General features: G+C 48.3%; 8 protein-coding genes across 15 annotated transcripts; 2 read left to right on the top strand and 6 right to left on the bottom strand.

Annotated features, from left to right (window-relative positions):
- Positions 1-201: 201 nt before the first annotated feature.
- FOIG_07137 (uncharacterized protein) lies at positions 202-2582 on the bottom strand. Its single transcript, XM_031206535.1, has 4 exons — positions 2116-2582; positions 1627-2048; positions 1421-1570; positions 202-1367 (listed from the first exon to the last, which is right to left on the bottom strand). The coding sequence occupies exons 1-4, from the start codon at positions 2378-2380 to the stop codon at positions 408-410; spliced, it is 1797 nt and encodes a 598-aa protein (XP_031063654.1). The 5' UTR covers positions 2381-2582; the 3' UTR covers positions 202-407.
- A 203-nt stretch (positions 2583-2785) lies between these two features.
- On the bottom strand, positions 2786-3594 carry FOIG_07136 (uncharacterized protein; the record flags this gene model as incomplete). Its single annotated transcript, XM_031206534.1, has 1 exon — positions 2786-3594. One exon carries the CDS (start codon positions 3592-3594, stop codon positions 3259-3261), a length of 336 nt encoding a protein of 111 aa, XP_031063653.1. The 3' UTR covers positions 2786-3258.
- Positions 3595-4913: 1319 nt separating this feature from the next.
- Positions 4914-8714, top strand: FOIG_07135 (uncharacterized protein). The gene has a single exon (XM_031206533.1). The coding sequence runs from the start codon at positions 5562-5564 to the stop codon at positions 8421-8423; it is 2862 nt and encodes a 953-aa protein (XP_031063652.1). The 5' UTR covers positions 4914-5561; the 3' UTR covers positions 8424-8714.
- FOIG_07134 (uncharacterized protein) lies at positions 8694-10711 on the bottom strand (the record flags this gene model as incomplete). The annotated part of the gene is made up of 4 exons (XM_031206532.1): positions 8694-9316; positions 9367-10241; positions 10296-10457; positions 10509-10711. 4 exons carry the CDS (start codon positions 10709-10711, stop codon positions 8856-8858), a joined length of 1701 nt encoding a protein of 566 aa, XP_031063651.1. The 3' UTR covers positions 8694-8855.
- A 1698-nt stretch (positions 10712-12409) lies between these two features.
- FOIG_07133 (3-oxoacyl-[acyl-carrier protein] reductase) lies at positions 12410-14254 on the bottom strand. The gene is made up of 2 exons (XM_031206531.1): positions 13986-14254; positions 12410-13933 (listed from the first exon to the last, which is right to left on the bottom strand). Exons 1-2 carry the CDS (start codon positions 14062-14064, stop codon positions 13080-13082), a joined length of 933 nt encoding a protein of 310 aa, XP_031063650.1. The 5' UTR covers positions 14065-14254; the 3' UTR covers positions 12410-13079.
- A 574-nt stretch (positions 14255-14828) lies between these two features.
- Positions 14829-16271, top strand: FOIG_07132 (oxidoreductase). The gene is made up of 3 exons (XM_031206530.1): positions 14829-15415; positions 15472-15988; positions 16037-16271. Exons 1-3 carry the CDS (start codon positions 15163-15165, stop codon positions 16149-16151), a joined length of 885 nt encoding a protein of 294 aa, XP_031063649.1. The 5' UTR covers positions 14829-15162; the 3' UTR covers positions 16152-16271.
- Positions 16272-16441: 170 nt separating this feature from the next.
- Positions 16442-18458, bottom strand: FOIG_07131 (uncharacterized protein; the record flags this gene model as incomplete). Its single annotated transcript, XM_031206529.1, has 2 exons — positions 16442-17505; positions 17558-18458. 2 exons carry the CDS (start codon positions 18456-18458, stop codon positions 16442-16444), a joined length of 1965 nt encoding a protein of 654 aa, XP_031063648.1.
- A 634-nt stretch (positions 18459-19092) lies between these two features.
- Positions 19093-21104, bottom strand: FOIG_07130 (uncharacterized protein). 8 transcript variants are annotated; one of them, XM_031206524.1, is made up of 6 exons: positions 20535-21104; positions 20375-20479; positions 20222-20312; positions 20076-20172; positions 19761-20021; positions 19093-19709 (listed from the first exon to the last, which is right to left on the bottom strand). In XM_031206524.1, the coding sequence occupies exons 1-6, from the start codon at positions 20709-20711 to the stop codon at positions 19295-19297; spliced, it is 1146 nt and encodes a 381-aa protein (XP_031063643.1). In that variant the 5' UTR covers positions 20712-21104; the 3' UTR covers positions 19093-19294. The 8 variants fall into 8 exon arrangements, with proteins under 8 accessions (XP_031063643.1, XP_031063647.1, XP_031063641.1 ...); XM_031206528.1 differs by having other exon boundaries at positions 20375-21104; XM_031206522.1 differs by having other exon boundaries at positions 19761-20172.
- Between the last annotated feature and the right edge of the window lie 595 nt (positions 21105-21699).

Raw genomic sequence — 21699 nt, 5'->3', positions numbered from 1 at the left:
TAAAAGTATCATGACCACTCGTGAAACTCTCATGTTTGATCCCTCATGATAACTAACATACGCACGGTGGCGATCGTCACCAAAAGAAGTTGTAGCTCTGGCACTGGACTGTTTTACTAGCTCGAGTCACCGTTTCTCTATATGTACGGTTTCTCCCTACTGCAAAGACACTTTCTTGCCCAATGCTAAACTGTAAACAATGTTTGGAGCACTGTCAGTTGAACCTGTAACATGTAGAGTTTATACGTGTGCTTTCTATAAACAAACGCCTTGTCTGTTATGGCGTCATGAACTGACATACGTAAAACTTCTTGAAACATCCCCTAAAGTATCCAAAAATACTTCAAACTCTAAACAAACAGACACCGCAACGTCAACCTCTATCTTGATAATTCAACGCCTTCGCCTCACGCTTCACCGACACCCTCGTTCTCAGCTACAACAGCCCTTGCTGCTTCTTCACCTGGCTGCTCATCTTCCCGCTTATCGTCAGGTGCTTTCTTTCCTGTCAGGGCTTGAAACAAAACGACCACGACACCCAGCGTGGCCATGGCCTGCCAGACGCCTCTCGTAGCGCCAGCATAGCCTTCTATCGCAATGTTTTGCTCTGCCGGACTCAAGTCACCGCCGTGCACCAACCCTGGCGTGTTAATCAAGCTAGACACCAGTCTCTGTCGAGCATGACTCAGATGCTCACCACCGTCCAGCTGGAGGAATCCTGACACCAGATTACCCCTGAGTAAGCGGTAGAAGATACCGCCGGCCACCGCAGTGCCGAAACTTGAACCCGAGCCTCGGAACGTACCCAGTAGACTGGTGGCGATGTATCGGGTATCATCATGGCTGAGGTGCAGAATATGCGCAAGGGTGTAGTTGACTCCTCCACCCGTCGCAAGGCCGTTGATCAGCACGACTACGACGAAGAGAGCAAGAGGAAGACTCGTGGTACTAATAAGTGATAGTACACAGGTGCTCATAGTGAAGATGGCAAGGGCTGAAATGGACGGGAGCCAAAAAGCACCGTCTCGGCGCACATGAAGCCAGCCGACGAGGATGCCACCCAGACCAAATCCTATGTTTGTAGGAATGAGGATGGAGCCTGCAGCTGCTGGAGAAGAGCCTCGAACTGCAAGCATGAATATAGGCGCGTAGAACAAAACGCTCCAACGGGCTATCATGAGACCTAGCTGTGCGAAACATGAGAATAAGATACCCCATGAAGAGAGAACCTTGACGGGTATGATGGGATCTGCTACCAGGTAGTTCTCAACTGCGAGGAAGAGCAGAAGGATGACGGGTGCGATACACAGGGGTATTGTTTGGATCTCATCGGCGATTGCGTAGAGAAACAGCACGATAGACGTAGTCTTGAAGTGTGAGTTAGTCACGATTCTGTGTGAGAGAAGCATGCGAAGCTTACTAAAAGACCAGCCCCAAGATAGTCGATTCGCGCGAGCTTCTGTCTAGTAGAGGTCTTGGTATCATGTGCTTCTGCTGCAGCGGGTATACTGATAAATACTCCCAAACCTGTGGCGAAAGCGAAAGGGATTTGTCCCCAGAACAGTGGCCTCTATGGCTGGTTAGTCACTGCACCGAAAGTTCTCAGTCCAAATGAGTTCAACGTACCCATCCTACAACTGGCATCAGACCCCCGAATACGATAGCACCAAAGGAAACACCAGCAGTAAAGCCCGCGTTAATCAAGCCTAGCACAAGACCTCGCGACTTCTCGCTGGCCAACTCCAACCCAATAATAATGGCGAGTGACAAAACTCCAGCACCACCTGTACCTGCAATGACCCGGCCAGCAACAAATGTACCAAACGAAGTCGAGACGGTACAGATCAGTCCACCAGTGGCTATGAGAACCGCAATGGGGAGAATAAGAGTCCTGGGTGGGAAGATGGTTGCCAGGCGCCCTGCTACAGGAGCGAGAGAAGACATGGGAATGAGGTAGGCACTGGTGAACCACATGGCAGATGAACCGTGGGAACCAAGTTGAGATGCAATGGCGCCCTGAATCAGAGTCATACCAGACATATTACATGCTACAGATGATTCAGTAAATCGTGAAATTTACAGTAGGAAAGTCGCAGATGATGAATAACCTCTTACCTGTTAAGAAGATGAGGAGCCACAAGCTCACTCCTATCGCAATTCCCCTCGCAAGTGGGATGTGGACTTTGGATTGAGTCTCAACATGACGAGAATTGCTATCCTTCTGCGTACTCAACCGTACTGCCGAGCTTGATCTCGAGCTTGAGCTTGACCCAGCAAGCAAGGGCGTCTCCTCTGAAGTGAAAGGCGTGTCGTCGCGAGGGTTAGAGGACGGACCCGGTGCGGCGCTGCCGGAGCCGGAAGTCTGCGCCGGAGAATGCATGACAATCGGGCTTAACGAGTGTGACAGGATCGCTAGAAAGTCAATACTATTACATGATCTAAGGATAACGAGGAGTGCGTTGTTGTCTGAATGGTTTGGGGGAATGACGTGTGTTACGCCATTGCTGTCGCCATGATCGGTGATGACGTTAGTGAAGGGTTAGGTGATAACGCCGGGCGGGGATCGGAGACCGGAGATCTGGGGGTTCAACGCCGACAACGGATGCCGACTTGAATCGGAGGGGCATTTGGTTCCGGGGCCGGGAGGAAAGGCTACAGTCACATAGATTTAAGGAGGAAGAATTTGTGCAACGGCGTGATTAAGTCTGATTTTTTTGTAATATGACTTTGTTCGGAACACGCACTGGTAAGTAGCTTCGTACAGTATAGTTATCTTGGATGAGATGAGCTTTCCGAGGTGCATGTATGCTCAAAGTGAATAGTTTGGTTTCATGAAACAATTTAACTCCTTTCGCTTTCAAGTGATCTCCTCTAGCAACCCCCTTGAATTCTGAACTGAAAAGGCAACAATGCTATGCAGTTTTTCCAACTCCAGCTCATATTGAGATAGGCAGTTCAAAATACGGTGGAAAGACCCTGCGTCTGCATCGGTTACAGATCCTTTGTGCTACTGCAAGAATGGGGAGCTCAATTAACACGACAAAATGAGCAGAGATTTGACGTGGCAGCTAAGTTGGCCCAATGGCATAAATCGCTTGAATGGGAGCTCCTCAGTGGATAACAAGGTGATGATCTGGTGTCACTCACTAATAAGCACCGCCATTTTAAGGGAGCGCCAAAATGAGCTACACGAGGGACAGTCAAGACCAAAGACCAGTCGAGGCCATGCCATGCGGGCATTATCGGTTAGGCTCGTGATCAACGTGCGTCTTGGCTGCAGATGTTGATATTGGTTGAGTATTCTTGTTGCGGTGAGAAGCGGAAATGATGGCTGAAAACTGAAAACCGAAATCTGAAATCTGAAATCTGAGAATCAGCTGAAGTGAAGTGACGGTCAATCAGTCTTGATGCACCCACAGACCGTTTGCCTAATGGCGATGGCGGGCCGACGATCAAGGCTTGGTGAAAGCTTGTCGACTTGTCATGCCTTGCCATCCTTGTCAAGAGACATGACGTATGATCTTCAGCTTTGAGTGAATGAGGATAAAACAAGAGAACCAGAGGAGCGACGGCACGACGGCGCGGGCGCAGCATGGAGTCTACTGTGTGAACAGACTGCTATCACTACCTACCTATTCACCACAGAGAAAATAAGCGTAAAGTGGCTTGAGAACTGGAGAGCAATGAGCAACCATTGCCAGTGGAGCGATGCTCAAAAGTCGGACAACAGCGGAGCCGCGGCAATCAATATGGGGAAATAAAGTAGGCACCGAGATTCTTTTCCAGCACTGATGGTGTTGTCATTCTAGCATTAGGAAACGGTCTTTTGTGTATTGTATTGTGTCGTGTTGTGTTGTATTGCAAAGAATCATCAGTTTTTGGATGCAGACTCTTGAACTTGAGGGAAGTAAAGGCCCGACCGAAACAAAACTCATAATCAGAAACCATCCAATTGAGGATGAGAATCCACGCAACAGTCGCAAATAGCGGTTGTGCGCGAGTTCAGGAGAGGACGGGAAGGAGACTTGGAGTGTGATGATGATGACGATGACGATCCAATGGTGTATCAATTCCCCCAATGGAAGCCACTACGTAGCGCAACTTATCGCTCAACCATTCATCACGCGCCAATGTCATCTTCCCCTCAATTCCGTGCGCGGCATTTTTTAGAGGATGCTACCGTCAAAAATCATTCGCCTAATCAAGCGACCGAACTGAAGGTAAAGACTAAAGTTGTCTTTAGCTTAGCTGAGCAGCCAAGATTCAACCAAGACCCTGCCGAGACAGAGAATTGGATCTGCTTTGAAGAGATTTTCTTGCATGATTTTTGTCTTATGCAGGTCTCGATGCAACGGACAACGGACCGCGCCAATAGCTACCTAATAATCAATGGCTAAAATAATAACAACCTTCATTTACCCTCACCGGAAATCAATGGCATTGGATCTGTTCAAGCTTAGACCAATAGACCAACAGAAAAGCCATCAACCCCAGAATTACCCAACGACTCGAGTCACCTGACAATCGAGTACCCGATTAGTCGGTAAATTATCCATTGACTCGTATGCAGTGCGACCTGAAGGGACTTGACTTTCATAACTCAGTCAATTGAGTTGAGCTGCCGTCTCCCGACTCCCCAAGACCTCGTACTCATACGATTTTAGAGTAGCCTGAGCTCTACCAAACTCTTGTCCCCTCTTATACTCCAATCTTCACCGTTTGAATCGAACTGCCTCTATGGAATGCCGTTGTAAAAAGTATCCACATCGTTGGGGTGTCGACTCTTATTTAGCCTCATGGTCCAGCGCTCCCAGCTCCACGGTCTCCCGACTGCCGGCGGGGCACCTCATGGATCCATTGGCTGGCTCACTCTCACCCACTCTTCGGTGGCTGAGATACCCGCTAAAGCCGCTAAAAAAACTCACCCCGGTTTTTTCTCTCCGGCGGGTTTTGGGGGGCTTGGACCTTGGACACAACCACTTTTGACGATTGACCAGAACCTGACCTGGCCTGGCTTTTCTTGCTTGTTCCTTCTACAATCAAGAACTAGGACAAGCATAAACTTGACAGGAAGGGAAGGGACACATATTTCTTTGCTTCTTCTCGGTTATTAGCAAAGTCTTCAACAGATTATCTTGTCTTTCCTTTTTTTGTCGCTTGTTCATCTCTTCCTAGGCATCTCATCATCCCCCCGGTAGGCACATCCCGACGGGAATACGCCGCCGCAGTACGCCGAAAACCAGACAATATCCGCCATCTGACAGCCCAGCACGGGCAGCCACGATCCCAAGGTTACGTTACCTGCCCTGGGCTTATTAGCCTTTGGTAGCCTCTACCCGCCAAAACTCGACTTCCAACCGACTCTTCTGCCGATCCAATTTCATCCTACTCTCCCAGTAATCTCCCGAATTCAACCCCGATATTCTAACATCGAACCTTCAAAGACATGGCACGCTCATCAAGGTAGCAACGGCTCCAACTTGTCAAGCCAGCCTCGATCTCAGCTTCACACCCAATTTCACGAGTGACGAGTCCATGTCTCTTCCAATTCCGTCCTCGATATGTCCGACTCGGCCTCCACCGACGATGGAGGCATTCCCGATCGTGGGCCGGTCGTCTTCGCCGTTACAACGGCCACTCTCGTCCTCGCTACAGTCTTCGTCGCAGCACGAATGGTCTCGCGGACCTTCATTGTTAGGAATGTCACCTGGGATGACCGCGTCATGATCCTCGCATGGCTCTTCGCCTTCTTCCTCTCCTTCACCATCTGTTTCGGCGTTCACAATGGCCTCGGACGGCACGACGAAAACATCGACCCGAACCGCTTGCCTGCCCTTCGCCGTTGCGAATATGTCTTTTCCATCCTGTACAATCCCGCGTTGATGGCCACCAAAACCTCGGTACTCATATTCTACCTCCGTTTGGCCAAGCACACCCAAAGAGTCCTTCGATTTGCCTCTTGGTTGACACTTGCGGTCGTCAATATTGCTGGTGTTATTCTCACCTTCATGAATGTTTTCCAATGCCGCCCGACCCAAGCCGCCTGGGATGTTAACTATGACGAACGCGCGAAATGTATACCACTACTTACTGAGTTTATATGTTCTTCACCCGTCAATATCGTTACGGACCTGGCCATTCTCGCTCTACCTATACCTGTCCTCACCGGCATGCGCCTCCCTTCTCGCCAGAAAACAATTCTGGTCCTCACCTTTACCGTTGGAATATTCGTTACCGTTGTCGATGTGGTCAGAATTTACTACCTTCAGCAAGCCATTACAGCACCAACCAGTACAACTGCCGATCCCCAGTCTCGATTTGGTGGGCAGACCGACTTTGCCTGGAATGCTTCGCGTTCGCTTATGTGGAGTGCCGTTGAGGTTAACGTTGGTATGATGTGCGCCTGCGTCCCGACATTGAAGCCTCTGGTCCTCAAGCTGCTCCCCTCCATGCTCTACGACCCCAATGGAACCCGCGCCAGTACACCCAAGGGGCCCAACGATTCAGATACGCCGTCAACGGGCCATCGCGCCAGTATTCAACAGCCCCCTCCTGTCGCGCAAACCGGCGCACAGCCTCTCAATGCTAATGCTCCCATGAGCGCGATGGAATTTTTGACGACACCTTTCGACGAACCAGGCTCAACTCGTCCTGCGCAACGTGGTTACCAGAGTAATGGGACCTTTCAAACATCAACAACCATGACGTCTTCAACCGGAACTGTCGAGGGTGTTTATTTTGGCTTCGTCAACATGACAAAACCTAAAAGTATGCTCAAATGCAACAAGAAGCAGTCATTCAAATACTGCACAATTGTGTCCATCTTATTTCTGTTATGGGGAATATCATATGGCCTACTCAATACTTTGAACAACGTCATTGCGAAAGTCGACAATATGACCACAGCTGAAACACTTGGCATGACGTCTGTATACTTCGGAGGCGGTTACTTCTTTGGACCCCTGCTAGTGGGCGAATGGATTCTTCGGCGCGACGAACACAACCGATCGAAGCGACACAAGGCCAACGGCCACGACAGCGTTGGTGGCTTCAAAGTTACTTTTATCGTCGGGCTATGCTTTTATGGGATTGGAACTGTCATCTTCTGGCCCTCGGCTGTTACCCAATCATACGCCGGATTCATGCTCAGCAACTTCGTTGTCGGGTTTGGTCTATCAATTCTGGAGGTTGGCGCAAATGCATTCTTGATACTTTGCGGCCCCCCCGAATACGGCGAGACTCGCGTGCTCATGGCGCAAGGTATCCAAGGCACTGGCAGTGTTCTTAGCGGCCTGCTGGCCCAGAAGGTCTTCTTCAAGGGCATTGTGGAGCAGAACAACGCGACCAGCATGACACTCATCAACGTGCAATGGACGTACCTAGGAATCACACTCCTGTGTGTTGCCCTCGGGCTCTTCTTCTACTACATGCCACTTCCCGAAGTGAGTGACCGTGAGCTTGAGCAATCTGCCAAGCATCTTCCTATGGATCCTCAGAAGAAAAGAGGCGGTCTACAACTCCGCACATGGAGTCTTATCCTCGCCGTTGTTGCTCAATACACTTACGTTGCCGCCCAGGAGTGTTTCAGCATCTACTTCCGCAGCCTCATGATATCCATACTCCCCAACACACCCAACACCGGCGAGCAAGCAACCGAAGGTGCAGGCGACATTCCCAACCCCGATAAACCACCTGGCATCACACTCTCAATACCCGATTATCTCCTCATCGCGCATACCGCCTTTGCCGTGTCCCGCTTCATGGCAGCTGGCCTTGCATATCTCTCTGTATATCGTTCCCGCTTCCCACGACCCCGTACCATCCTCACCGCCTGCATCGCTGGCTGTTTCGTCTTTGCCCTTCTTCCTGTGGTTGTCCGTCCACCCAACCCTAACCTTCTTGTTATACCCATCGTTCTCTTTTACTTCTTCGAGGGCCCTATATACCCTCTTATTTTTGCCATTGGTCTCCGTGGTCAAGGTCGACGCACCAAGCGTGCTGCCGCCTTTATCACTATGGGTAGTTCCGGCCCCGGGTTCTTCCCCTTTATCATGTATGGCATAATTAAGCACGGAGGCACCGTCAGAACGGCTTTCATCGTCGTCATTGTCCTCCAGGCTGTTTGCATGTCCTACTCGGTCTTTCTCCAATTTATTGGCGACGCCAAGCAACTCGTCGATCCTTGCCCTGCGGTGCGTGATGCCCTCAGACAGCCGGATGAAGAGATGCCGTCGCCTATGGAGACAGCGATTGCCGGGAGGGCGCGCCGACAAAGCACGATGAAGGAGAAATCTCAGGGGTTCTTGGATAAGGTGTCACATGGAACTAAGGTTATAAGTGCCAAGTTCCTCAGCACTCGGCGCCGGTCTTCACAACCCTCGATCCACCAATGCGAAGATAGTCGCGATAATGCGGCGTCATAATTAATGCTGATGCCTCTTTTTCACCCATCTTCATATATATTTTACGGCCGAATAGTTTCGGAACTCTTGGATTCATAAACAGCGAAAAAAGGGAGGCGTCGGGTTGGGTCAATGACGGATGAATTGTTTTTTTTTGGATGCTCTATACCCAACAGGTCCTTGTTCTGGATGGACATTGGTACATACTTTTTTTATTAGTTATAGTTTCAAGGACGTGTATATGTGTATATATGTATCATATGTTTGATACGGTATGATAATCAATGCGTTACCAAAAGTTCAAGAGCCAAACCGTTTCAGAAATTTGATGCTGCTATCTGCTATCATTTTGAATTAATTGAGTTGCTTGTCAGCCTCAAGATCATTTTTCAATTCGTTTGATACCAGTTCAGATCTGGAATCATATGCAATAAGATTAACCATGAACTTTTTTCACCACCCAAATTGCTCCAGATGCAACTCAACACCAGCTCTGTTTTCCACGATACAGCCAGCAGCCGCGTCCTGAACGGCTGACATGAGTGTCCGGGGCCCGCAGCCCATCACCAGCACTCGTTTGTCGGATGGCAAATTCTCTGTAAGTTCTTCCACAAGTGAAGCGACATCTGGCCTCCCAACGTGAAAGGCATCATCCATGGAAGCGTTTATCGCGGGTGAGAGAGCTTCGTTCTTCTCAATGTCAAGCGATAATCGGGCAGTATCGACGTGGGGAAGAACGTCCTTTTCCGGGTCGGGCTCGATGAAAGTGCTGCTTGAAGACGCGTGCGATCGTGAGGAAAGCTGTCTCCAGGGGACAATCTCGGTTTCTGAAGCTCGTGTTACATAGATCTTGGTCGAGACACGGTGGTCTCGACGTAGGGTCTCGACATGGTCGGCGAACCAGGTGAAATATGCTACAAGATCGGTTAGTATCGTGACACCACGGTTTTTAACGTGGACTTACTTGGTTTCCTGATCACCCATACGAATTCGATGTCGACCTCGGCATCTGTGTCCAGTCTTTTGAGCATATCTAGAGCCGCGCCAACCGTGAAGCTTGCACCGCTCCCCCCTGCTATAAGCATGACCTTGTCATACCCCTTGACATCAGGGTGATTACCGTAAGGACCCTCGACTGACCCTTTCAGTGTGATTCCCGGGTACTCAAGGGCACACTTGTGCAAAGCCCGAGTGAATCCGTCATGGGCTACCACAACAAACTCGAGGGGATCAGTAGCAACCATGGTGAAAGGGTGGGTTTCAACGGTGCGTACCCCGGGGATCCAAAGGAAGCCATGTTTGCCAGATGAAGATCCATATGGTGCCTTGGCAAGTGTGACACGAGTACCACCATTAGGGAGCGGCGTGAGAGTGACGGTGTTATTGGCGCTGTTAACGATGATACGTGCGAGGCGGATGATTCGCTCGAGGACCCAAATTCCGGCTGAAGCAAAAATGACGTACAGAACCTTCTTGCTAGGCTCCGGCTGATGGAGACTGGTCAAGATGACAGCAAGGATCCAGAATACCACATGAAGGTAGTAAAATAGTTCGTACCACCACGTCCGGAGGACAGCACCGGCAAAGCCAAGGATTAAGAATGAGCCCATAGCGACCATGCCAAAGATTTCTTCTCTCGCAAGCAAACGTTGGAGAAAGTTTTGGGCACCGAAAACGGCAGCGTAACTGCAAGAGTGTACTATGGCGAAGATAAGAGTAGTGTAGCCGGTTATGCGATGGAGAATGTTGAGGCGTTCATAAGAGGAGGTCATGAATATGACAATGGGAGTATTCTTGAGGGAGAGAAGGACGACGATGAGGAGATTTGCAATAGCCATCCTGTATATATTACGTTACTAGAAGTTTTGCTAAAAGGTGTATTTGAAAACTAACCATCCGGTTCGAGAGGCCATGTTGGAAAGAAGCGGCATATTGTCGTTGTCCAGGTGAGTAAAAGTGACGATCGTGTTGATAACTACGTATCCGAACATAGCAAGAGTATATCCTCCCGATGGTAACCTTGCGATATTTACAAGAGCACTCGCTCTCAGGCGCCTGTTATACAGTTAAACCAATGTCCCGTTCCAGGTGAGGGCAGATCATTACCGGAAGATCGCTGTGGCGGTATTCGGTTTGCGCGAGGCACCTAGATCAACGCAAAGCCTTCTGAGAAGGATGGCTATGCACATGGTGAAGAAGAAAGCAGTCATAGCTGTAGCAAAGAAAACCATGGCATTGTAGTTCAGTTGTTGACGCCGGGCAAGTTTGGCGGCAAAGGCCGGATCCGAATGTGTCGAACCGCCTGCCATTGTTAGATCGAAGTGCGGGTGAAGTTTGAGAGTCGAACTGGCAAAGAGTTTCAGATGTGAAGAAGAGGATGAGGAAGAGGAAGAGGTTGTGTTGACAGGAGAGAGGGGAGAGAAAGAAGTAGGCGTTGCCGTCGACTTGGTGACCCGTACTAAGTAGGACAAGACACAATGATCGTGAAGAAGTCTGTCAGTCGGGGAGGGTATCAGTGTGTCAGAGGATCAATCTCCGAAGTCACACGGCAACGACTGAATGAGATGTGGCTAATGTTTGGTTGGGGACCCATGGCCGTTCCCTCCCTTTTATATCTTTTGTTGGCCGATATGATCCGAGGCTTTGATCTTACAACCTGACAGTTTCACATTCTATCGCAAGTACTTCGAATTATTCGCATAGGGGCTTTTGGTAATCGATATGCGGGATCCATCGGGACGTTCGAGACAGCTCCGGGGAGGATAAAAGAGCAGCTCATTGCATTGGCAGAGACGCACCTGTAGCTTTGACTTACTGACAGTTAATTTACCGCCAACAGATATGCAGGTGCCAAATTCTAGGCAGAGTGTGACTGATGCCAGAAGTTGATCTGTGAGTGGTTGTGAGTCCAAAGATCGCGGGAACTGGCATGAATCATCATGAAGGATGCAGCTCGAAATCGGGTCAACACGCCTAACTAAAGGCACAACACATTTAATCTCTATGTGAATTTTGCGTATTGGTTTCAAAGCCACAACAATCTCTGTCCACCATCTAACGTCAAGGCACGTGTTCTTTGCCAACATGCAGATCTGCTTCGGCCACCTCTGGCGCTTCTTGAGGCTGAAACTGTGCTTCAACTTCTGCATGAGCATTTGCATTGATCAAATGTATATGGCTCAAGAGAGTATGGGTATAAAAAGAAAGCTTTTGTACAGTATCTCAGCCCCAAGTCGAGGCTGTGGGCTTCCTCACCACGAGTCTTCTGGATGTCTTTCAGGAGCAACAGTTAAATACAAAACGCCCAGATGAAATGTGACAACTTCACCGCAGACTATAGTTCATGAGAGAGGTAACCTTCATTAAACTTTATCCTCAGTTTGTGGCAACCTTTTCCACATGGCTTGGTCACTTCTAAATGCTTGACCCGTTGCAAACAAGTAAAGGAGTCTGCAGTGATTATCAACCTTCCGTACCTGAGTATACGCACACACAACCCGCATGTGTATTGTATGACTTGAGTTGTTTTAGACTTGTTTATATCCTATTCTTTGTCATGATTCTGAGAATTCGTTTTATGTGGGGACGAAATAAGAGGAAACTTTCCAACTACTCCCTGAAGTTCGCAAGATGATATCGCAGGATAGAGGCGGCATCCTGTCCGAGTTTGCTCAAGAAATGAAGTGAAAGGAAGCCTCAGACCGTGAAAAGCTGTCGCTGGAACCTCAAAAGGAGGCGTAAGCATCGGACGAAGCATCGAGCGGAGGGTCGTTTGGCGATGATATTATCAAGAAAAAGTGAAATATCTCTTGAGATGCGCCTCGAATCTTCTTGTTCCACTGGTTGAAACCTTTCCCTTGCAACTTGTTCGGTCGCCTTAATGACCAAGCAACACTTCAACAAGACATATACCTCGATCTCAAAGCAATTCCTGTGTATCGTCGGCTTCTACCCCAGATGCAACGGCATCGTGTGATACAAGCATGCTTTGTCAAGCTGACAGATATGTCGAATCTGTTAAACCTTGTCACACAACATTGGGCATGAAACCGAGATGCTTGATGTCGCTACATGAGGTTGCCAACAATGTCGAGGAGGCTCTTTGCAAAGTACTCGGCATTACGTATGGTGTAGATGGCTGCACACAGCTATGACAGGGCATTCACCCCCTTTTACGAAGCGCCACCGTTTCACTCCTGCCAGAAGCCGCCAGACCTCCAAAATATATAAGTATTGCTTAGCACGATTGGCTGATTGTTGACCGTGCCCGCGGTTATGCTCGTAGTACCGCAGTCGCAGTTATGTCCCTGGGCAAGCATAAGGCGAGGAGCTATGAAGGCAATCGAATGCAAAGGGTCGTTTTCTCATACAAATTCTTCATTGTCACCTCGACATGAGCAACATGCGTCTAACCACATGAAAAGACGGAAATCGATGATCGACTGTACACCTGGTCCTTTTCACCCGACCAGCGGTTGTTCTGAAACCGGCTGAACTTGCCGTGTGGAAGCTCGTGCTATAATTTGCTAGTATGAGCAATCACAATGGCTAGACACCCGGGTTGCTCTTTGGTGATGAAGCGGGAACCCGCTCGGATGTGGCAACCATTGAAGTTCTGGGATCGGTCCGTTCATCTATGTCTTTGCTGGCGTGTGACGAAAGTGTGTAGGAAAACTTCTAAGCGATTGACATTTTCATACCTCCATTCGCGCAAATTACACTTCCTGTTGTCCACCCACTCTCTTCTGAACAGAGCATATCAATTGTACCGGCGATTTCGGTCGTAAACCCAGGTCTTCGATTGCCCATGTTCTCACGTACCGTTCGATCAAAGCGTTCAGCATCAGTCCCAACCATAGCCAAAACCTCCGGTTCACCGTTATACTGCGCCAATGGGGCTGCGTCAACATAAGGCTGGTTTATGTTCCAGAAAGTCTGTCCAGCGGCTGCGTACATATCTCCCCAAGCAGGCCCGGGATTGACAGCATTGACTGTGGCACGAGTAGCCAGCTCACGACTCCAGGTCCGTGTCATTGCTTCCAAAGCCGCTTTACTCCCGGCGTAAACAGATTGGCCCTGATACCCGATAGACGAAGATACACTGGAAACATTGACAATGCGGCCCGCGCGGTTTGTGGGAAGATGCGGGGCGACAGCCTGGGTCAGGAGGAGAGGGGCCAAGACATTGACATTATAGACGCGGTGAAACTCGACTTCTTGAATTTTTCCATGTCTTTCATCATTCATATGCTGGTTAGACGAGACACCGGCATTGTTGATTAGTATATCAATTTGGAAGGGCTTGTGCGGGTTATATAAATCATGAAGGCGACGTGCAGCTTCAATGATTTTGGGAGAAGCTTCGGACGGCTTGCCCAAATCGGCCTGTACTGCAAGGCATTTAATGCTGTGCAGAGATGATAGCTCGCCGCAAAGATTTCTGGTTAGTTCTGTGGACGAGTTGGAGGTGTAAACAAGGAGAAGATTGCATCCTTTGGCAGCGAGTCTCGCAGCAACGGCTGCACCAATACCTTGACTGAGTCAGCGACGATGTAAATTGGAAGTGGTTGGTGATAGACCAACCTCGAGAGCCTCCTGTGACTATTCCAAGCTTTGAGTCATAGGGACGATGAGACCTGGGGGAAGCTGCTGTATTCGCCATGATGGATGAAAGGACGAGTAGGTTGTATATATCAATTGATCGAAGAACAGCTCGCTGAGGACGCAGTCAATGAGATTTTACATAAACCAGGATGTGCTTTGATAAAAAATTAAATTCAAAAAGTAAATGATGCTCAAAATTTCGATTTATTATGGCGATGGATTTTGGAGGGAAGGTTGAGAACCCCACGAAGGTTCCTTTGAGTCTGCATCATGATGGTGGGGGCATGTGACGTAGACAACGTATCCCGCTAAACATAGAGGCAAGTGCGACACTGTCTCATCATCAATCGATGCTACAAGGATTCATGGGAAAGCTCTTTCCATGAATACAAGACCAAGACCTATTTTGACTTATCACGGTCATAGCTTCAATCACACCTTTCATTTGGAAGCCAGTTCCCTTCACATTCGAAGATTCTAAAGAGTCGACAAGAGGAGTCTACCTAAGTATATGCGGGGACCTATGAGGGGTAACAGCTGAGGGGTGCTCCAGGTCCATATCATGAAGCTCCTCCACTACCTTACAGGGTGCTGCTGATGGTGAACCTTATGAAATGGCCCTAGGGACTTCTTCCCACAATCCCCAAAGCAAGGGTCCTAGCCAACCAGAGACTCAATAGCATGGAATCAACGGTCTCATTGACGGACAACTGAGAATGTCTCCATCAAGCCTTTCTTCTTTTATACAACTAACGGCTTTAGTCGCCAAATGCTCCTTCGACCGCTAGTCTGTTGTGCTCTCACTCGTCTTGTTTGGGTAACTCCGAATACTTCACGATGGAGACGGAACAGCGGTGATGACAAGGAATTGTCGTGTCACTGACCTCGGAATGTCCCAACTAGGGAGAACATCTTGGCATCGGAGGGCCGTGAGTCGCCGATGCTATTGATTGTTGATAAACAGATGGTCTTCCAAGAGGGAAGGGTTCCGGGGCGCGGAACAAGGGGAGGGGATTTGGCCAGCAATTGCTATCCTTGGATCGTATAAAGGCTCATGCATTACAATCTTCACTATCATGTCTTTTGAGACACAATCTCTCTTCTGTCTTCCCCCATCACTTTGTATACCTCACTTGTTGGAGAAGCAGTACTCAACATGTCTGATCTTAACCCCCTCAATGGAGGCAACTTCGTCCATGATAACAAACGCGTGGTCGATGGAGGCTCCATTCTGAAGCGTTTCTCTCTTCAGGGCAAGACTGCCATCATTACCGGTGCCGCCGCTGGTATCGGCCTTTCTATCGCCGAGGCTTACGCTGAAGTCGGTGCCAACATTGCAATCTGGTACCGTACCAGCAGCAAAGCTGAAGAGCGTGCTGAAGAAATCTCCAAGAAATACAACGTCTCAGGTAGAGCATTTGCAACTTCCCCCCCAAAAGTCTACTTTTTAACGAAACTTCTCCAGTCAAGGCCTATCAGGTTGATATGAGAGATGCCGAAGCTGTTGAGAAGGCTGTCGACCAGTCAGTCAAGGACCTTAACGGTCGGTTGGATATCTTCGTGGCCAATGCCGGTATTCCTTGGACGAAAGGTCCCATGGTCGATGGCCCTCTTGATCACTACCGTGATGTTGTCCAGACCAACCTGGACGGCACTTATTACTGTGCCAAAGCTGCAGCTAAACACTGGCGTCGCCAGAAGGTCGAGGGGACTGATATTAACGGCCAACCTTTGACAAATTACACATCTGGTAGTTTCATTGCCACGGCGTCCATGAGTGGAAGCATCGTAAACACTCCCCAACTCCAGGCTGCTTATAATGCCGCCAAGGCTGGTGTCATTCACCTCATCAAGAGTCTGGCTGTTGAGTGGGCTCGATATGCTCGTGCCAACGCCATCTCTCCCGGTTATATCATTACTGAGATCTCCAACTTTGTGCCACAAGAGACCAAAGACATTTGGAAAGACAAGATTCCTCTTGGGTATGATTTCTCTATCTGTATACAGTCGATTTGCTGACAAGTACATAGCCGTGAGGGCGAGCCTCATGAGCTCCAGGGTGCTTATCTGTTCCTAGCATCAGACGCTTCCACATACGCCACTGGTGCCAACTTTGTTATCGATGGGGGCTACAGTGCTCCATAGTTCTGATATTGGAGAAATAGGGACCTGTCATTTGCACATAAAGGACGACGAGTCACTCAGGCAGTATATGAATCTTAGCATAAACATTGTTATAGAAAAATAGACTATACTAAGTTATAAGAGCCTATAGAGAATAAGAAGAATAGGTAAAAGAAGGGGGGGTATTGAAACACGTACGACAAGCCTAACCTTCTACCAATACACCATAGACGACTCTACCAACAAAATCACGATGTCCAAACTGAAAATGTCCTCATTCGATGTACTTCGCCCGGCTCAAAGCCCTCGCCTCAGTTGTCCTTTCTCCATTTATGGGGAGATAAAGGAGAATGGACGCCTGTAAGACGTAACGCCTCTGCCTTCATGGCTGGGTCGTCCTTGATAGTCCCCTGAATTTTGGCGTATTGGCGCTTGTTCTTCCACCCAAATGGATTGAACGGAAGTCTCTTGATACCCAGACTATTCTGTTCCTCGTCGTACTTGGTCGCTTGAAGGATAGAATCTGCAAGTTGCACAAGCTGCGCAAAAGAGTCACTCTTTGGGAGCTTGTTAAGTTCACTGCGTCCATGTTTGACATATTTTATGCCTTCAATTAGGATACCCTCGTCTTTAGTCGTCAAGACTTTCCGCATACCGTGAAGAATGAGCATAGAGCCTTTGATTTGGCGATTGACCTCTGGATCCATCGTTTCGAAATACTCTTTGCATGACTTGACCCATTTGTCAGCGTCATTCAGGAGAATTCTTGCCAATGTATGATCGCCCTCCCGTAGAGCAAGTTGAAGATAGTTGCGAGTTCGGAAGAAGCAGACCAAGTTCAGATAGTTGATTCGGTCCACGAGGTTCGGTGCTTCTTCTTCATCGGTTCCTTTGTTCTCCTTCCGAACTGCATTGATTAGACTGTCAACCGTGATGTAGTTGGTTTTCCCCTGAACTCTCATGCTGTCATTGCTGGCCCGAAGTTCCTCTTTGAGGTTTTGTACTTGTAACTCCAATTCCTTGACCCGGTTTCTGCAAGCATCGTCCTGGGTGGCATGAGACTGTGCGGCTTTTACTGACCAGGGCTTCTTCTCGAGTTCCTTTATCTTGCTTGAAAGTGTTCTCGTTGTGTCTTGTTCACTGCATAATTGATCTAAGAAAGTATCCCTTTCTGATTCTGCTTCGGAGACCTTCTTCTCCAAGCTTTCCTTGGTTACAGGTGATAATGGTGAGCTCTGACTAGACTGTGAGGCTTCTCTGACGGAAGTTAACGGGGTCCTAGGTAGCCTTACGGTGGGTGGAGGCGGAATAGAATGTTTGTTGTATTGCATCGAGGAATCCTCGAGGTCCGCCTTTTCCTCTTCCGCCTTACTCCCTGCTGTCATGTCAGTATACAAAGCCAGTTGACGAACATCTTTTTTAGTTACCACAGGGTTCGTTTTGTATATCCGTCTTCTCTTTTTCCTCTTGTTGTAGCTTTTCTGTCTCCTCTTTGAGCCTGTGGACTTCCATCTCGAGCTTGCTGTTTTCAGTTTGCAGCTGCTGACAGCGAGACTCCTTTTCTTCACAATCTTTGATGGTTTGGCCTAGCTTCTCAGTTACATCGTGCTGCTGCGTGGCCATCTCGAGCTGCAGTCGATCCATGCTCTTGATGAACTCGTTAACATACTGGACAGGGACATCCTTCTTGTTCCTGCACCGAATTAAGAGAGCTGCATGGATCCCACTGTTGGAGATAAATTGGTGAGTCACCTCCTCTCTCAGTTCAGGAGTTACATTAACCCCTTGGTCCTCCAGGCCTTTGTTCTGCTTCTCGGCTTTCTCCATTGGAGGAGTTGTAGGTCGCAAGTGAGGGCCCAGTGGGTCGGGTTTACCTGCAAAAGGGTCAATTATTCTAGCATCATACGCCTGTTGCGCATCCTTGATCTCTTGGTTTGATACTGACATGTTCCGTGCGAACTGAAATTCACGATCCGGATCGCCTCTTTCGGGTTCATGGTGCTTGCTTCCCCACCAGTTGTGATCTTTTGTCTTTCGCTTATTTTTGTAATTGTGGTATGTTTCTATAGTCTCTCGAGCCACTTGAGTCCTGGTCGGTTTAGTTGACGTGGGGGAATCATCGAAGTAAGGCTCATTCTGGCTACGAGGAGGTCCGGAGCCAGTGTCTTTGAGGGAGGGTTGCTGTTGGTGGTGATGAACCGTTTGTCCTGTTTCCCGGACCTCTTGTCCTGTCTCCGATTTTTTATCTTCCGTCATTTCCAATTTTGAACTCTGGTTCCAGAAGAAGTAAACGAATGTTGTATGAGAAGTTGTCTCGGGTCGTGGCATGGGCAATTATCGAGGGTTTCAAAGGCTTTAATAATTCCTTGAAAATCAATAATGTCCGTGTAGCAACCCTGAAGATGAGCGTTCTCTTCGAACAAGGACTTAAAAGGATTGATTACAGGCAAGGCTGGTTAATTGTTGCATCACCCCCTTGAGGGCGTCTTCTTTTGGTGGGCACGTTCGCTTTTTTAGGACACGGACAGACATCCTTACTGCAAAACAACTTCATGAGAGTTGAATCTGGTGAACATTCAATGTTTAGTATCACGCTTATTTCTATTCCATATCGCCCTCTCAGTAGGCTACAATTAACAAGTATCTTGTCTTCCCTAAGGTACGCTTCATCGATCATTGTACGTCTTGTGTACGTCCAAGTTCATCGACACCTTCTGTCTTAACCTAGTGACCTTTTTTAAAATATAGAATCTTCTGGACTCTAATCGCTCATCCCCCAGACCCTTGACGTTGTGGCTCGGTGATGGTTGCCCAAACCTAGGTACTCGAGTCGAGTCCTTTGTCCATCGCTTATTAGAGCTGCCAACACTCGAAACAAAGGACCACGGCAAAGTCGTGCCCAATGTTTCGGACTTGTTTTGGATTGACCCAAAGATTTCGTTTTCAAAAATAGAACTTTCCGTCGGCAAGCCTCAATCATTTGTTGGGCAATATGTTGTTCAACCACATTCATAAATCTCTTTGTCAATCTCAACGAAGGTGTTGAGATCCATAAAATGTCGCAATGCTGCCTCAATGGCCATTTCTTCTTGTTAGACCCCAATGTTACAAGACTATTGAGGTATAGTAGTATAACTTGTACTATCAATACCGGACAATTTCTCTCAGAATGCGTTCCACGCTGGTGTCCTCGATACTATGTCTTCTGACCCTTCTCCGGTATAAACTCTGTCTTCCACATGCACCGAAAACTCAGTGGTCAACTTGATGCCTCTTTCATTCTCCAACATTGCGAATCCAGTGGCTGATTCAGCATCCGATGCCGTCTTATTCCCTTTTAGATCTCTTGGCTGCCCGTGGATTGAAATATGAGGGTTTGCAGTCATGTAATCTCTGTTCCAAGAATCATTCAGGGGTTCTTGGGCGCTGCTTCGAGATAACTTCCTCATGTTGTAATGATTATAGTAGTGGTTGTTGGTCCACTCGAAAAGGGGCTGGAAAGCAGGGAGACAGCCGCACCAAAGACCCGAGTTGATCTCTAGGGAGAAGAATGGTGCTACTCGAAGGCTGATGTAAGTTCTATAGTATATGTCAGTTGTTGTTCTTAATACTCTGCAGTGGTTGACTAACATGTCCACATTCATGTTTGTTGTAAGCAGAAGAATGAGCCTGGTGATTGTCGAAACAACAGCAAACAGTCCAAGCAAAACCATCGACGTCATCTTAATGACTTGAGCTCGTGTTTTGTTGGTTGACGCTGAAACCCATATACAGAGGCTGAGTATCACGACGTTAAGAATAGTTGACATAATCGAGTGAGCCCATCTCATACGAGACAGGCTATATTTTGAGACGCACTGTCTGTCTGGCTTTGCGGCGTTGAATACATCTCTATCCAACTCAGTCTCCGAGTAATGAATAAGGGAGAGAAAGGAATCAACATACGATACCGGGATACAGGACAAAAGGACGAATAAGAATGAAGCCACAGCAGTGATTATGGTTGCCACAAAAACTCCATATACGCACGTCACAAAAGATCCTGTTGACTCAGATCAGTAACAGGAACTTGGAAGTGGTGGTTATCTTACTGTCTCTGTTGATGCGAGGAAGACAAGCAAGGATTGATAGCCTGACAAATCCACCCGCCAAGATGAAAACTAACTTGTCGACAGGAGACAGCTGTAGCAATGAATAGTCAATGTCTGGAGTGTACTTGTACGATTCCATGCTTGGGTACATACTGACAAAAATTGAAGCAACGTCTCCTTCGGCACATCCTGTATGTGATATCCAACACCCTTCGTCAAAAGGACGATTTCTATACAAGAAAAGGTCATGACAAGGCCCTAGTCATATGTGAGTCGACCCTGATTTCGATGGGATATTACAAGGAGTATTTACCCAAGCAACAACAGCCAACAAATCATCCCATCCAAGATTTTTGGCCATAATACCGCGAACATACAATCGCAAAATCATCAAGATATTAGTGATGACCATCAGGGCAACGTTGAGGTCGAAAACAGATTGGCCATTGCCGTGCCTCGGGTCAAACTCAGCCGTCTCCAGGACCACCATCCTACCCAATCGAGTCCGTCGCCGTCGTCGTGATGGTGATAGTAGTAGTGATGGATATAGCCCGTGTCTTCTCGTCGTCGTCGTACTCGGAAGGACGGCCTCTGCCGAGCTTGCGATTGATGATATCCGATATCCGTGCAAATGAGCAAGACATTGGTGATGGATATGAAGAGTCACTCAGTTTCTGACATAGGTGCCTGAGCATTTGGAAGTGCAGTGTGGGTTGAAGAAGAGAGGAATCGTGGTCTACGGGGATAATCCCATTCTTTAGAGAGAGATGACGAGCCATGGCGTACGCTTCCAGACAGTTTTGGGCATTCTTGGGTATAGGGCAGAGGTCTATAAAGCCACATTGTCGTCCATCGAGAGCCAAAACGTTGGTGGGAGTCTCTCTTGGCCGGACCTGGCTAAGCGCCGTTGATCTTCTGTTCTTGATCATGAGACATATCGAACCAAACTCGTGGCCACGTTACACGAGGGCCCTCTTTCGGTAGGATATGCTCAAAACTTGAATCGACAGGAATAGTGTTGGTATAGAGTTGACAGCTTATTTTGAGACCGTATGCCAGCCTTCATCAGACTCCTCATCTCGACTCCTAAAAGCAGTGAAGAAACAGGAGGAAACAGGTCCCAAGAATTTGGTATATTGTCTCAAGACGCATGTTTGTCTCTCATACTCCTTGGTCGTTGTAAAGTCAGGTTCCTAGTGGTCCAGCCACTCTCAACTGTGTTGCCGTATTTTTGTCGGTAATGCGAAGCTGTTGGCAATCTCGCAATATTGACTCGGCTTTGGACACGGCTATCAAATCTGCTTCAATCCAATAGATCGATTCTATTCACGAATTGATCAAACATATTTCCGATAGCGTCAAATCTGGCCGATCCGGTCGATGTTGTCTTGTCCTCCCGTTCCTGGCGAGGCGCTAAATCGGCACAAACATGCCTCTGTGCCTTGCATACTGTACATCGTGGGCCGTAACCCCTGCAT

Source organism: Fusarium odoratissimum (assembly GCF_000260195.1).
Source record: "Fusarium odoratissimum NRRL 54006 unplaced genomic scaffold supercont1.10, whole genome shotgun sequence".
Lineage (NCBI taxonomy): Eukaryota > Fungi > Ascomycota > Sordariomycetes > Hypocreales > Nectriaceae > Fusarium > Fusarium odoratissimum.
Note: the sequence above shows the minus strand (reverse complement) of the source record. Positions and strands in the feature narration are given on the sequence as shown.